This window comes from Henckelia pumila, chromosome 4, assembly GCF_033568475.1.
Source record: "Henckelia pumila isolate YLH828 chromosome 4, ASM3356847v2, whole genome shotgun sequence".
Lineage (NCBI taxonomy): Eukaryota > Viridiplantae > Streptophyta > Magnoliopsida > Lamiales > Gesneriaceae > Henckelia > Henckelia pumila.
In genome coordinates, this window is record NC_133123.1 from 176,799,387 (window position 1) to 176,813,587 (window position 14,201).

Below are 14,201 nucleotides of genomic sequence, written 5' to 3' on the forward strand. Positions count from 1 at the left end.
AATAGCGAAAGGAAACAATCTCTTTAAATATGAAAAATTGGGATAACCTAATCTATGATGCCATAACAATATTTCCTTAGTACTAGAGACAGAGTTGGTAGCAACACTCGACACCAAGGCTCGTGGATCAGTTGGCGGAGTAATCTCAAGATAGTAGAGGCCATTGTGAGTCCTAGCACTGCCAATCATCCTCCTAATGGTAGTTCCTGAAACGTACATGAAGAAGGTAGATATTTAGCCATGCAATGATTATCATGAGTGAGTTTTTGTACAAAGATCAGATTGCAATTAAGGAAGGGAACATATAACACTGTTTTCAGCACAATATCTTTGGACAGTTTAATATTTCCAACCCCAACAACTAGGTTTAAAGAACCATCTGCAATTTTAACAATAGCATGATTCGAACAACGAGTATAAGAATAAAAGAAACTCGAGTCTCCTGTCATGTGATCGGAGGCTCAAAAATCAATTATCCATGAGACTAGATTATGACACATTTAGAACTCAATTTACCGGATTGGAGTAAGGAGCAGAACCCAACAGTGGTGTTTGAAGGCTGATTAAGAGAATTTTGGCGAAGAAGACGGCAGTACTGTTCGATTTGCTCAATCTGCTCTGATGTAAATGGAGCAAAAATACCAGAAGTTGGAGGTTGTTCGATCTTGGATTGGGCTTGATAGGCACGCCCAGGAGGCTTCTTCCGAGGCTGCCAGTTAGCTGGTTTGCCATGAATTTCCCAACAACTATCTTTCGTATGGCCTGGACAATGGCAATGGTCACACTATGGTCTCTTGGACGCACGCTGGTCATTGGTGGAATTTTTATTGGACACCAGAGTAGAGATATCAGATTGAGCCAGAGGAGATTCATCGATAAGCATGACCTTTCGGCGCATTTCCTCGCGAAGAACTTTTGCAAACGCATCGTCGAGTGATGGAAAATGATCTTTAGCCACAACACGGCCCCAAACAGCATCGAGATTGCGATTAAGACTAGCAATAAATCGAAGATACGTTTTTTTTTCAAGAGCATGCCAATGTTTGACAACACAGTCAACACATGAAGTATCATCTAGAAAAAGGTCTAACTCTTGCCAAAGAACTTGAACGTCAGCAAAGTACTGGGTGACAGAATTTTGGCCCTATTTCATGTCTTTAAGCTTTGACCGAAGTTCAAAAATTTAGGATGAGTTGCCCAAGTCAGAGTACATCTTCCGTGTTGCATCCCACACCTCCTTTGCAGTCTGAAACAAGAGATAACGACGAATATGCTCATCTTCATGGAGTTTATTAACCAAGCAAGATCGAGTTCTTAGCCATCCATATTTTGTACGTTGGGTCTCTCGATTTTGGTGCAGGAGGATCATCCGTGAGATAGCCCAATTTGCCTCTGCCGCATATGACATCTTGACGGACTGGGCCATTGCAAATAATTTCGGCCATTTAATTTATGGGTCATGAAGATGAATTATCTCCTCCGAAAAGAGAGGGAACCAATTTCAGATTGTCGGTTGCATCAACGGTGGAGGAATCGGAAGACTTTGTTGAATCGATGTGATTGACAGTTGCATCGACCGTGGAGGAATCGGAAGATTTTGTTGAATAAATGGACATAGTTGACTCTGATGAGGAAGAAGGCGTTGATGTTGAACCCGTTGGCTCTTGATACCATAAAAGTAAAGTTTGGAGAAAATAAATTGATTTCTACTTTTTGTTTGAGTACAATATATGTATATAAGGAGTGCAATCAATTCGAGCCGAACCGAGTATCATGCTACTCGAGCTCGACTCGTATTTGACTACTCGAACTTGAGCTCGATCTTGATCGAATAATTATTTTTGTACTCGGGCTCGAACTCGACTATAGTTCGATTTAATCGAGCTCGAGCTCAAAAAATAAATAAATAAATATATATAAATAAATATATATAAATAAATATTATATTATATTATATTATATTATATTATATATATATATATATACATATATATGATCGAGTGAGCTACTCGATCACATACATTGAAAGATCGAGCTCGATGTGTGTTCGCTTTTGATTCTATATATATATATATATATATACACACACATTTATATATATATATACGATAATGGTTTTTCTTCAATTAACAATCCATTTTCCTTGATAATTGATTTGGTATAAACACAAACAAAGCTGAGCTAAAATCGAAACATAAATTACAAAACTACAATTGTGAAACAGGATCATGCAGTTCGCTTTTGTCCATAATGACTAGGCATTCAGGTTACTCCAGTTCTTTCTAACTTTGACAATGGGAGTGAACACATTTTAGAACCAAGAAACAAATATATACACATTCAACTGCAAATCTCAGCACTTATTGCATATTTCCCCTTCTCTTTAAAACCGTGGATGCCGCTGCAATATAACTTTTTCACCCCAAATGACTAGTGCACGTTCTCCTGGATTCTTGAGAAGTGTTGCGCTCTAGCCAAGAAAATATGCGCCTTTCTATAGCTGTCTATAATCCATGTGCACATTTGCAGAATCGATTTGATGCAATTTTATGCTGAGCTATGGTGCCACTCGTACTTCTAGCACACTCAAGTGAGAGGGAAGGGGCAAACTCGACAAGTATGATTTGAACATCGAGCTAAAAAGAACGACGTACAAAGTTTTGGGTGACCTTCTCGAGAGGAAGCTACAAGCTGATGGCAGGTAACGGATCTAACAAACTTTCCGGCAAGCCTTTCACTGAGTGGTCCTCTTCCTGTCACAAAAAAATCAAATGAAGAAACTGGAGGGATATGTCAACACATCTGTATCTTTATACCAAACATAGAAGGGTTGGACTTATGAATTAGTGGGTGAGACAACATAAAAAAAACGGTACATTTTCCAGATTCATTGGGAAACAACCAAATGAAAAGGCATTCACTATTCCAGATTCATGGGAGACAACAAATGTGGTACATCTTTGCCAATAACTTGAGTAAATGGAATATACATGCAGTTCTATCTCAGGAAAAAAGAGGTAAGGTCAATAGAAAAGATAAAAAGAAAGAAGATTTACGGCGACAACGAAAATAGCACTGGATCAAGCAATTTAACCACACGTAAATTAAAGAATTTGAAATTGCATTTGAGCTTGATTTAAATTTTAGAAGGATGGAACTCATACGAACTTGATTGAACCAAACAACTGTGAAGCTCAAGCCAAGATTCAAATATCAAGAAATATAATGGGTGTGCATTATTGACTAATTATGGCAACGAGATGAATTCAAACAAGAGTTTGAAGATAAACCTTGACCAGTTGATCACAAAATGTAGAAATTCCTGATTGATTAAAATTTCGAAAAATATATTCAGACAGCAGCATATATCAATGACAGTAGTATGGAATAAGTAAGAAAACTTTACTCTTGTATCTATAGACTTTTTTCGTCTTGAAATTTCTTCAAATGCACTATTAGAACAAAGAATTTTTGCTCCACATCCAGAAGCACCTAACGTGCCCACAGCTTCTTCATCAACCATTACAATTTCTGTATTTTCTTTTCCATATTTTGCATCTGGAACCTTTAAAATAAAGATACAATGATTTGACAGGAAACCCTTGTGTACATCACAATGATAAAAGGTAAGCAATTCTAGAAAGCCCATAACAAAACTTCATGAAGGAAGAAGCGCAATAGCAAACTTCAAATTAATCTCTGCTTCACCAGAAATAAGGGTTGTCACTTCGTAAACTATGCCTGGAAAACATGATACCAGATAATGTATCTACTTCTAAACATATATAAGACCAAGGCCTTGTTTGGTATCAAAAGCCAAACCAAAAAAGCACTTTTTTTTTATTAAAAAAGTGTTTTTTTAGTTTGTAAAGTGTTTGGATGGTCATTTAAGTGTTTAAAAAAGCATTTTTTTAAGCCAAATTTAGAGCTTTTTCAAAAGCCCAAAATTAGAACTTAAAAAAGCACTTTTTTAAAAAAAATCACTACTGATACCAAACGGGCGCCAAATCATTATATATAAAAACTTTTTATTAACATTCTAGATTACATTAATGCTAATTCAAAATCAGTGTGTCAAGCAGATAAAGGTTAGCCGTATCAGTAAGAGTTTATGGTCCCAGTTTCAAGTACATATGGCCTTGGGTTGAACGGAAGTGACTGATATAACAGAAATAAATCCGGCATACCTCAAACATAGCTTCGGTAAGAGTATGTTCTAATATGGTTCTTAAACCACGTGCACCAGTGCCTTTAGATATTGCTTTTTTTGCAATCAAGCTCAGAGCATTTTCTGTGAAATGTAGCTGGGCCTGCGAGTACTCAATAAACAAATATATGATAGCAATACATACTCGATATAGAATAATGCTCCAGAAGGATACATAGAACAATATCATCTGCACTACATAGATAATGAACTTACAAAGTTCATGTCAAACATCTTCTTGTATTGCTTACAAAGAGCATTTTTTGGCTCGGTAAGAACCTAGAAAGCCAATTATGATCAGGAACAAATAAATACATACTGTGTGAATACAACTCAGAGAATAAAAAGCTTGAGCATTTGGAGAACATTAAAAAAAGCCTGGCCCCTCACTGTCTTGTGTTTCTGGAATGAGCTTTTTTTGTTCCCAGGACCCTCCGTAAATTGTAATTAAGATTGTGGTTGAGAGGTTTAAATGCATGATGATGAAGCAGAGCTAAAAACAGTCGTGCAGACATATTAAACAAAACGCCGGTCCACCACTACAAATAGAAAACTGAATTGAAAGGCATCTGCACGTCGTGATTTTCGTATTGAGTTCGATTACCTCAGAGAACCTATAATAAAATAAATTTCCATTTCTATTAAAAACTACTCGAGAACTACAAACAACACATGGAAGGAAGTGTGATATTATTTTAGAGCTTCAAACAATGGACCAGTGAGATAGTGGGGGTGGAAGGAGGTAGAGATAAAATAGAAAGGCATTGAAAGACCGAAAAATAGGTAAAAGAAAAGTTTAAGGGAAACATTGTGCACACTTGTACAAGTTGCTTTTCATCTAAAGCTGATAAGCTCACTACAACAGGAAACCGCCCCACAAATTCAGGTATAAGACCATATGCAGCCAGATCACCACTATCAACCTGCAATAAATGCAATCTCCATCATAATCTCACAGTGACAGAAATTAAAACAGGTGTGAATATTTTGAACATTTTGAAATTTTAAAAGGAACCAAAATGTTTAAATTGACAACATAGAGCCTTACATTTTCCAATAAACATGAGGTTGCAGCAGTGCGTAACCCACCAAGTCTCATATTAGCACGGACAGGTGCTCCAAAACCAATAGAAGAATCTTGTCGTCTGGTACAAAAACAATAAATGAATGCAAACCTCACCCTTATGATATTCAATCAAAAGCTTAGACCCAACAGATTTACCTGTCAGAAATGGTCTTTTCAAGACCAACAAAAGCTCCACCACATATGAAGAGGATGTCTTTTGTGTCTATCTGTGGCAGTGATACGGAAAGAGTTAACTTTAGAATACTCAGTTGAGAAATTAGCACAACGCTGTATCCATAGTTAACCTCTCTTACTCAAAAATAAAAAATTTACAAGACAGAATAAAGACAATTTTTAAAATAAAACTCAGTACAAAAATGAACATCTGACTGTATTCATTAATTTGACCTCTCTCATTCAATATAAAAAAATTACAGTACTATTCACTATAACTTATCTGCGAATGCAATTCATTTGTAGCTGAAAGGGAGAAATGAAAAAGTATGAAAGTTGACCTTTTACACAAGAGGTATGAAATGTTTTAATATGTCTAAAGAATTGGAGGCCAATGAGGGTAAATTAAATTGTTTAGTATGAATACAATGGCCAATTTATCTGCTAACAAGTCTTATTTGGAATGAGTCGAACTTAGTTATGTGCCTGCAACTCAGTGACTAGAATATTTCTTCCTATTGCAATACCGTCTTTAAAAAGATCCGAATAAGGAAATATAGGCAGTGCCACATTGATCCCTTCGTCGGATGATCAAATCTAAGGATGAAATTTCACTATTGCGCAGTACCTGAATGCTGTCACCATGAGAATGTTTCGGCGATCTATGGTCGAGAACACTTACAATCTAGAAACAAAAAGAAACTATCATTTGTTTTTATCCATAATCTAGAAACAAAAAGAAACTATCATTTGTTTTTATCCATAAGGCAGTCATTCTGAGATAAAACCACACTACAATCGCTCATAAACGAATTACTCACAGTTCCTTCCAGCATTTTCAGCAACGCTTGCTGTACACCCTCTCCAGATACATCTCTACCTATATTCAAGCTCTCAGCCTGACCAAAGCTTCCAAAGAGAACTTTATCAAGAAACAAAAATACTTCTCAAATTTCAACAAAATCTCTTTCCAAACATCTGCCATACCTTCTTCGTTATCTTGTCAACTTCATCAATGTACACGATACCATGTTGAGCTGCATGTACATCAAAATCAGCAACCTGAAAAGAAAACGCAGGGAAAGTATTATATTATATTGGGGTTTAAAGAAGGAAAGGAAAAAAAGATTGAATATGCTTGAAATCAATTTTAACTTGAAGCACAAACAAATTTTGAAATATACTTCAAGAACAAAGAATCTAAATAGTATACTTTTTAGGTCTTCATTTTTCTTTTACTTTATTGTTATAAATTTTTCTTTTTATTTTTTTTGTTTCTTTATTTCATGGGGTCCGTATAGAGAAGGACAAGAAAAAAGGTAGAAAATTAGTGGACAGAAAAAGCAAATATTAGAAAGACAAGAAAAATACAAATGTCATGTCCTTCACCGCTAGTCACATCCCTTTCCAAGGCTGCCCCCCTTCCCTTGAGTTTTCCGGAACATATCCCAATGCCTTTCCTTTTTTGTTTGTTATTTAGGTTTTTCCCCTTCCACTAGCTTTCATTTTCTTTCTCCTTCCCACTCACCTAGATGAATATGGACTTCTCCCTGCAGGTAGTATCATCCCCAATGATAATGAGGAAAAAGATCTTTCCTGACAAGAATTAGTTCATGTTTTTTGTTGGTTTATCAGTTCAATGCAAGTATTTGCTCACAGTATAAGCGAAAAAAGATTTCAAAAACAATATTTTGAGAGAAACTTACAAATATGTCACCTAACTTAACTTCCTTACAAACATGAGATATACTTATTACCATTCTTGGACATAAAAACAACACAATTACTCTTTACATTCAAGAAATTTTTTTTCTTTGGGCCCATACTTATTCCATAATACCTTTGTTTTTCAAACCTTGGAGTGATGAGCATATATTGACGGGAAATAATATTTTATTAGGATCTCATGTTTCTTGCCCATATAGTCCAAATGAAAAACAAAAGCTAAATAATCATACCATAAGTAATTTGTACAGTATGGATTCCACATCTTCCCCAACATAACCAGCCTGGAGAGATTAACAGTGAAATAAAATTTCAAAATTAAGCCAATGATATTGGTTTATATCCATACGAAAGTGAGAATAGCAGAGCAACACACTCAACCCGTAATATCATGGAGTTTGTAACCAATACAAATTACTAAACTATATCAAACCTACCTGCGTTAATGTTGTGGCATCCACAATAACAAAAGGCACATTCACAACCCGAGCTAGTATTTTAGCAAGCAATGTCTTCCCTGTTCTTTAAATCAAGGAGGGATACATAAGATCAAAATACTCAGCATATTTTGGTTTCACTCAGTCGCTTGGTTGATGGACTTGAATGTTTTGCATCATACCTGAGCCAGTTGGACCAATCAACAACACATTGCTCTTCTCCAACTCAACAAAATCATTACTGCAACGATCATGTTCCATTTCACCTTCATGGGATTCAGCACCTGCCCTGATTTTAAAACAAAAGGTTTGATCATCATCTTGTCTCAATATGATTGGATTCTTATGGTCAAGAAAAAAAATTAAAGTTTGCACATATTTGATCATGTGTCAATGGCCCGGTTAGGGGTGCTGGGCAGCCACCATACCGTTCCACCTTCTTTGTGAGCTTTTTCTAAATAAAATATGTTATCAATTTTTTAAACTATCAATGCACTGCATGCAGAATTTTAGATTATTTTATAGTTTAATCATCGCCATCCTCTATCAAGTTAACATAACTTGTTTATTCATTCTACCGTAATCATACTTGATATAACTAATATAAGCCGTGAATATAGCAGAAACCATTGGAAAAGATATTTTAAAAACAAGTGATAAATGCCATGGTGTTAATAAAGCAAATTTTCTGCAAAGACCAATCAGTAAAACAAGGTCATCCACAAACTTATGGCAAAAGTCAACATGACTTTAGTGATAGGAAAAATAATCAACAATTCAAAGTAAATAAAAGTAAAATGGTTTTAAATTTAGTAAATTGTCTTTAATGGAGAGCTTAAGTTCTCATGATATCTTTCACCTCTCATAATACAAGAAAGGAGGCATCAAGAGATATCGAAAAATATTGAAGCATAGAGATTATGCATCCAAAGAGCAGCTAACACAGTATTTTTTTTTCTTACTTTTAACAAAGTTCATCGTTTGTCATAGAAAGTTGATATAAAGATGCATCACTCACCCTGTCTTCACTGAGGTGTGATATATTCTTTTGTAGTGGTTATACACAGCCACCGACAGCACCTGCGTGATAATAAAACCAACTAATGAGAAGCTCAAAACTCTGACATTTACTAGACATCAGCCAATTTCATTTAAGGAAGAAGAAAAAGGACAAGTTACACTGACACAGTACAATGCCATTGATAAAATCATAAAACAATGAAACTACAACCTCAAATGAATTAGATATAAGCTGTAGGCAAGATGTAATATGGATATCAAAATGGCTGAGCAAATAATACGAATTTAACAGTCAAACGTCATTAATGTCATTGTTCCAATGACAAAAATGAACCTTATCAAATAAGATAATGATGTTCACTAGTCAAAAAAAGTGAAAAATACATAAATAAATAAAGTTTTTCGTGTATATAATCATGTATAAAGAATGTAAGTTCAAAATTTCCGTATGGAAAGTGTTAGCTTTTGCTTAAACAGAGAAATGAATTCTGAAAATCATGAACTTTTTTCCACTCAGCTTATATAAATGTATGATCACTAAAAAATCAAACAGCATTATGATGATTAGTTGTCATTGTAAAAAGCATCACAATTATTCAAAGGTACCATGAAACTAGAACAAGTCAATAAAATTTCCATTCAAGAGTTCAAAATTCAAACTCAAGACTCAAACACCCACCTTTTTCACCCTCTCCTGCCCTACAACATACTCATTGAGCACTTTGCATATCTCCTTAGGTGTGGGCAACTCTTTCTCAACTTTCTCGGCTTCCACCTCTGCCGCGAACTCCACACCCCTTCCTCCCTCTGAATTCTTCTCGACATCACAAACGCCATTTTCATTTACACTCTTATCAGCAGTTTCAGCACTACTATAAGACCTTAGCTTCTCCCAAATCTTAATCCCATTCTTCCAAGATTTCCCCCCACCAGTCCCAAAATTCCCTTCCATATCCCTGAAACTCTCCCTCCCACCCCTAACTCTCCCAATCTCAACAAAAGTCCCCTGCAAAGGCTCCAACTTAAACGGTCTAAAGTAAAACGCCGTCCGGCAGTTATAACACATGTTAACGGCTTGGTAAATCCCCACCTCACAAGCGGTGATGGAGAGGGGGCGATTGGAGAAAATAACAGTCATGGGTTTGGAACAGCGGGGGCAATCAACCTCAGCTTTGATGTGATCGTAGTTGTCTGAGCTGCCGTCCCATTTGTGTCGCTCCTGGAACCCTAGTCTAGCTGACTTGTACACGGGTTTGTGCAGTGGGGCTTGGTGAAATTGGAAGAGGGAAGGGGGTTTGACGGCGGACGAGTGGATATTTGAGGATGATTGTAAGGAGAGGGTGGCGCCTGCGGTGGTTACACGGCGGAGCTTGGACTTGGAGTACCGGAATATCACAAACATTTTTTTGGGGAAAATTGGGGAAAAGGGAGTGGATTCTGATTTATTTAAAAAAAAGGGGTTGATCTTTTCATTTACCATTTTATCCTTCAATTTATCATTATTATATATTTTAACATATTTTTTTAATTTTAAATTATTCTCCCGTCATTTCTTTTTCTCTCTCCTTTGTTTTTTTTCATCAATTGGGTCTGATCAATCATATACTTGGATCTGACCAAGCACATGTTTGGGTCTGACCAAAATTTGTCAGACCCAAAAATGTGCTTGGTCAGACCCAAGTGTTTGGGTCTGTCAGACCCAGCACTTGTGCTTGGTCAGACCCAAGCACTTGTGTTTGGGTCTAATGGGTCTGACAGACCCAAGCACTTGTGTTTGGGTCACATCTGAGTCTGACCAACCACAAGTGTTTCGGTCTGACATTTGGGTCTGAGCAAAATTTGTCAGACCCAAACACTTGTGCTTGTGGTTTGAACAAAACCCAACGTTTTCGCAGCGCGAAATTTTGGTCAGACCCAAACACTTGGGCTTGCGGTCTGGCCAGATACAACGTTTTCGCAGCACGAAAGAAACATTCCGCAGTGCGCCGGCGCGCTGCAGAAAGACCTAAAGCGCACCGCAAAAATTGCATGCGCAAAAAATTCAGGTTTCATTAAATTCGAGATGCGGAACACAATGGGATAGGCTGATTATAAATTTCATAATACATGTTTATTTGTAACGCATTTATTTATGTTTTTAACTGCTCTGTTTGTCAAAAAAATTAGGTAGGCAAATAATTTTTTCACTGCTAATTTCACAAGTTTGACCAATATTTACATAATTTTTATCCGTAATTACATAATTTTGACCAATGTTGACATATAATCGTACATGTTTCAACATATGGATCCACTAATTTCACAAGTTTGTTCTATAATCATACGCATTTTAACATATGAATCCACTAATTTCATAAGTTTACCGATAATTACATAATTTTGACACGTAATTACACAATTTTGTCCAATGTTCATTGATAATTGTACATGTTTTAACAATTTATCCACTAATTTCACGAGTATGTTTTATATTTGTACATGTTAACGTATGAATCCGCGAATTTCACATGTATGTTTTAAAATCATACTTGTCTTAACATATGAATCCGCTAATATCACAAGCATGTTAACATATAATCGTATATATTTTACAATATGAATCCGTTAATTTTACAAATATGTTTATAATCATACATGTTTTTAAAATATGAATCCATAATTTGACAAGTATATTCTATAATCTTATATATTTTAACATATGAATCCACAATTTATAACATATATATCCGTTATTTTCACAAGTATGTTATATAATTATACATGTTGTAACATATTAATCGACTAATTTCATGATTATGTTATATGATTATACATATTGTAACATATCAATAATCTAATTTCATTATTATATTATATGATTATACAGATTTTAACATAAGAATCAACCAATTTTACTATTATGTTATATGATTATACATATTTTAATATAAGAATCAACTGATTTCACGATTATGCTATATGATTATACATATTGTAACATATTAATCGATTGATTTCACGATTATGTTATATGATTATACATATTGTAACATATTAATCGACTGATTTTACGATTATGTTATATGATTATAAATATTGTAACATATCAATCAACTAAATTCATGATTATATTATATGATTATACACATTTTAATATAAGAATCAACCGATTTTACTATTATGTTATATGATTATACATATTGTAACATATATCTGTTATTGTCACGATTATGTTGTATGATTATACATGTTGTAACATATTAATCGACTGATTTCATGATTATGTTATATGATTGTACATATTGTAACATATCAATCAACTAATTTCATGATTATATTATATGATTATATACATTTTAATATAAGAGTCAACTCATTTCACTATTATTTTATATGATTATACATATTTTAATATAAGAATCAACTGATTTCACTATTATGTTATATGATTATACATATTGTAACATATCGATCATACTAATCGATGAATATTATTTTGATTTGTAATTTTTTGAGATATGAATCCATTAATTTCACGATTATGTTATATTGTAATACATATTTTGATATAATAATCAAATGATTTCATGTTTATGTTATATTATTATATTATGAATCAATTGATTTCATTCATATGTTAAAATATTATATATATTTTAAGATATGAATCCATTAATTTCACGATTGTGTTATATAATGATACATATTTTGATATATGAATCAATTGATTTCATTCATATATAATCAAATGATTTCATGTTTATGGTATATTATTATACATATTTTAAGATATGAATACACTAATTTCATTATTATGTTATAAGATATACATATTTTGATAAAGGAATCAAATGAGACATGTATCCACTAATTTCACTTATATGATTATAAATGTTTTGACTATAAATCAACTTATTTTATTGATTATGTTATATTATTATATACATTTTAAGATATGAATTCATAAATTTCATGATTATGTTATATAATGATACATATTATAATATAAGAATGAAATGATTTCATGTTTACGTTAGATCACATGGTCCGCCAATAGTAGGGATGGCAACGGGGCGGGTCTGGGGTGGATTTAGCTAAATGCGAGATCCGCCCCGTCTCCCTTTGGATCAGCCCCGCCCCGAGAACCCGGCGGGTTCAATCCGGGTTAGACCCGTTGGACCCGCCAGAAATTAAATAATTTTAAATTTATTAAATTAAAAAATATAAAATTAACAAAAATAATTAAATTTAATTTCAAATATATATTGATAGTATTTAAAACAAAAAAATATATTCTCACAAGTTAAAATTGATCAATTTGTAATTAATTAATAATTATTAACCAAAAAAATATTATAATGATACATTTTATACTAAATATATTATAATAAAATAAATTAATTTCAATCCAATAATATTATACACTAAAATTATGGATAAAATATTAATTATTTAGTATAAAAATATGATTATATATTATTAATATTACATATATATTTTATATTTAAATATATACATGTACATTTTAGATTTATATATACATATATACATGGCGGGGCGGGTCCGGGGCGGGTTTGGCCAAACCCGAGACCCGCCCCGGACGCGCTTGTGGACCCGCCCCGCGGGGTTTGATGCGGAACCCGACCCAGTTACATCCCTAGCCAATAATTCTTCATGGTCTAACAAAAGCTTCCATGGTCTGCCAATAGCTTTTCTATGGTCTGGCAATAGTTTTTCATGGTCTAACAAGAGCTCTCATGGTCTGCCAATAGTTCTCCATGGTCTAACGAAACACCCCATGGTCTGCAATAACTTACCCATGGTCTGCCGATAGTTATCCATGGTCTTCACTCGCTTCTCATAGATGTAAGCATAACCTGCAGAATTCACAAAACTTTTATTATAACAAACATATTTTAATTAGTAAAAAATAACAAAAACTCTCCACGGTATACCATGATCTGTCCGAGAGTTTTTGGGTCAACCATGGTCTACCCATGGTCTAACATGGTCTAACATAGTCTAATCCATGAATATATCTCTGCCATGGTCTGCCCAAAAGTTTCTGTATCAACCATGGTCTACCCATGGTCTAACATGGTCTAACCTATGACATATTTCTCTGGGTAGACCATACCATGGTCTCATGGTCTACCCATAATTTTTGGAATTTTTGGAGCGCTACAGAACGCTAAAAATCTCTGATAAAATCAAACCCAACTTATTCCAACACCATCATTTTTTTATCAACAATTTTTAAATGAAAAAAATGGCTTGGAGATCGGATTAATGCTTGCTTTAAAACAAAAAGGAGATAACTTACTTGAGTTTGAAGTGAGATAATTTTTTGTTTTCCTGATGATGTTTGGAATAGATGTTTTACTTCATAGATCAATGATCGAAATTATAGAAGCAGGCAGGTGAAAGAGAAGAACGAATGAGCTGAAGAAAAGAACAAAAAAGAAGACCCATAAATGATTAATTAGTTTTATTAATAAAAAATTAATTTTAATTATAACATAAATGAGTCAATTCCCTCTTTTTTTAAAAAATAAGTCAACATCCCTTTTTTTCAAATACTCCCCAAACTAAT

General features: G+C 34.1%; 1 protein-coding gene across 2 annotated transcripts; it reads right to left on the reverse strand.

The window, feature by feature from the left end:
- Positions 1 to 2,137: 2,137 nt before the first annotated feature.
- LOC140860058 (CLP protease regulatory subunit CLPX2, mitochondrial) lies at positions 2,138 to 10,054 on the reverse strand. Of its 2 annotated transcripts, none has more exons than XR_012143584.1 (15): positions 9,309 to 10,054; positions 8,628 to 8,689; positions 7,792 to 7,898; positions 7,610 to 7,689; positions 7,406 to 7,456; positions 6,435 to 6,509; positions 6,269 to 6,346; positions 6,076 to 6,132; positions 5,430 to 5,500; positions 5,256 to 5,352; positions 5,026 to 5,130; positions 4,424 to 4,486; positions 4,188 to 4,310; positions 3,407 to 3,558; positions 2,138 to 2,753 (listed from the first exon to the last, which is right to left on the reverse strand). XR_012143584.1 is itself a non-coding variant. In XM_073262821.1 (15 exons), exons 1-15 carry the CDS (start codon positions 10,029 to 10,031, stop codon positions 2,685 to 2,687), a joined length of 1,920 nt encoding a protein of 639 aa, XP_073118922.1. In that variant the 5' UTR covers positions 10,032 to 10,054; the 3' UTR covers positions 2,138 to 2,684. The 2 variants fall into 2 exon arrangements, 1 of the variants encoding a protein (XP_073118922.1); XM_073262821.1 differs by having other exon boundaries at positions 3,407 to 3,565.
- Between the last annotated feature and the right edge of the window lie 4,147 nt (positions 10,055 to 14,201).

Coding starts and splice junctions, on each gene's coding strand:
- LOC140860058 (XM_073262821.1), bottom strand. CDS start 10,031: ATGTTTGTGATATTCCGGTACTCCAAGTCCAAGCTCCGCCGTGTAACC. Junction 7,899..8,627: donor CACACCTCAGTGAAGACAGG/GTGAGTGATGCA, acceptor TTTTAAAATCAG/GGCAGGTGCTGAATCCCATG. Junction 5,353..5,429: donor GAAAAGACCATTTCTGACAG/GTAAATCTGTTG, acceptor TTTTTGTACCAG/ACGACAAGATTCTTCTATTG.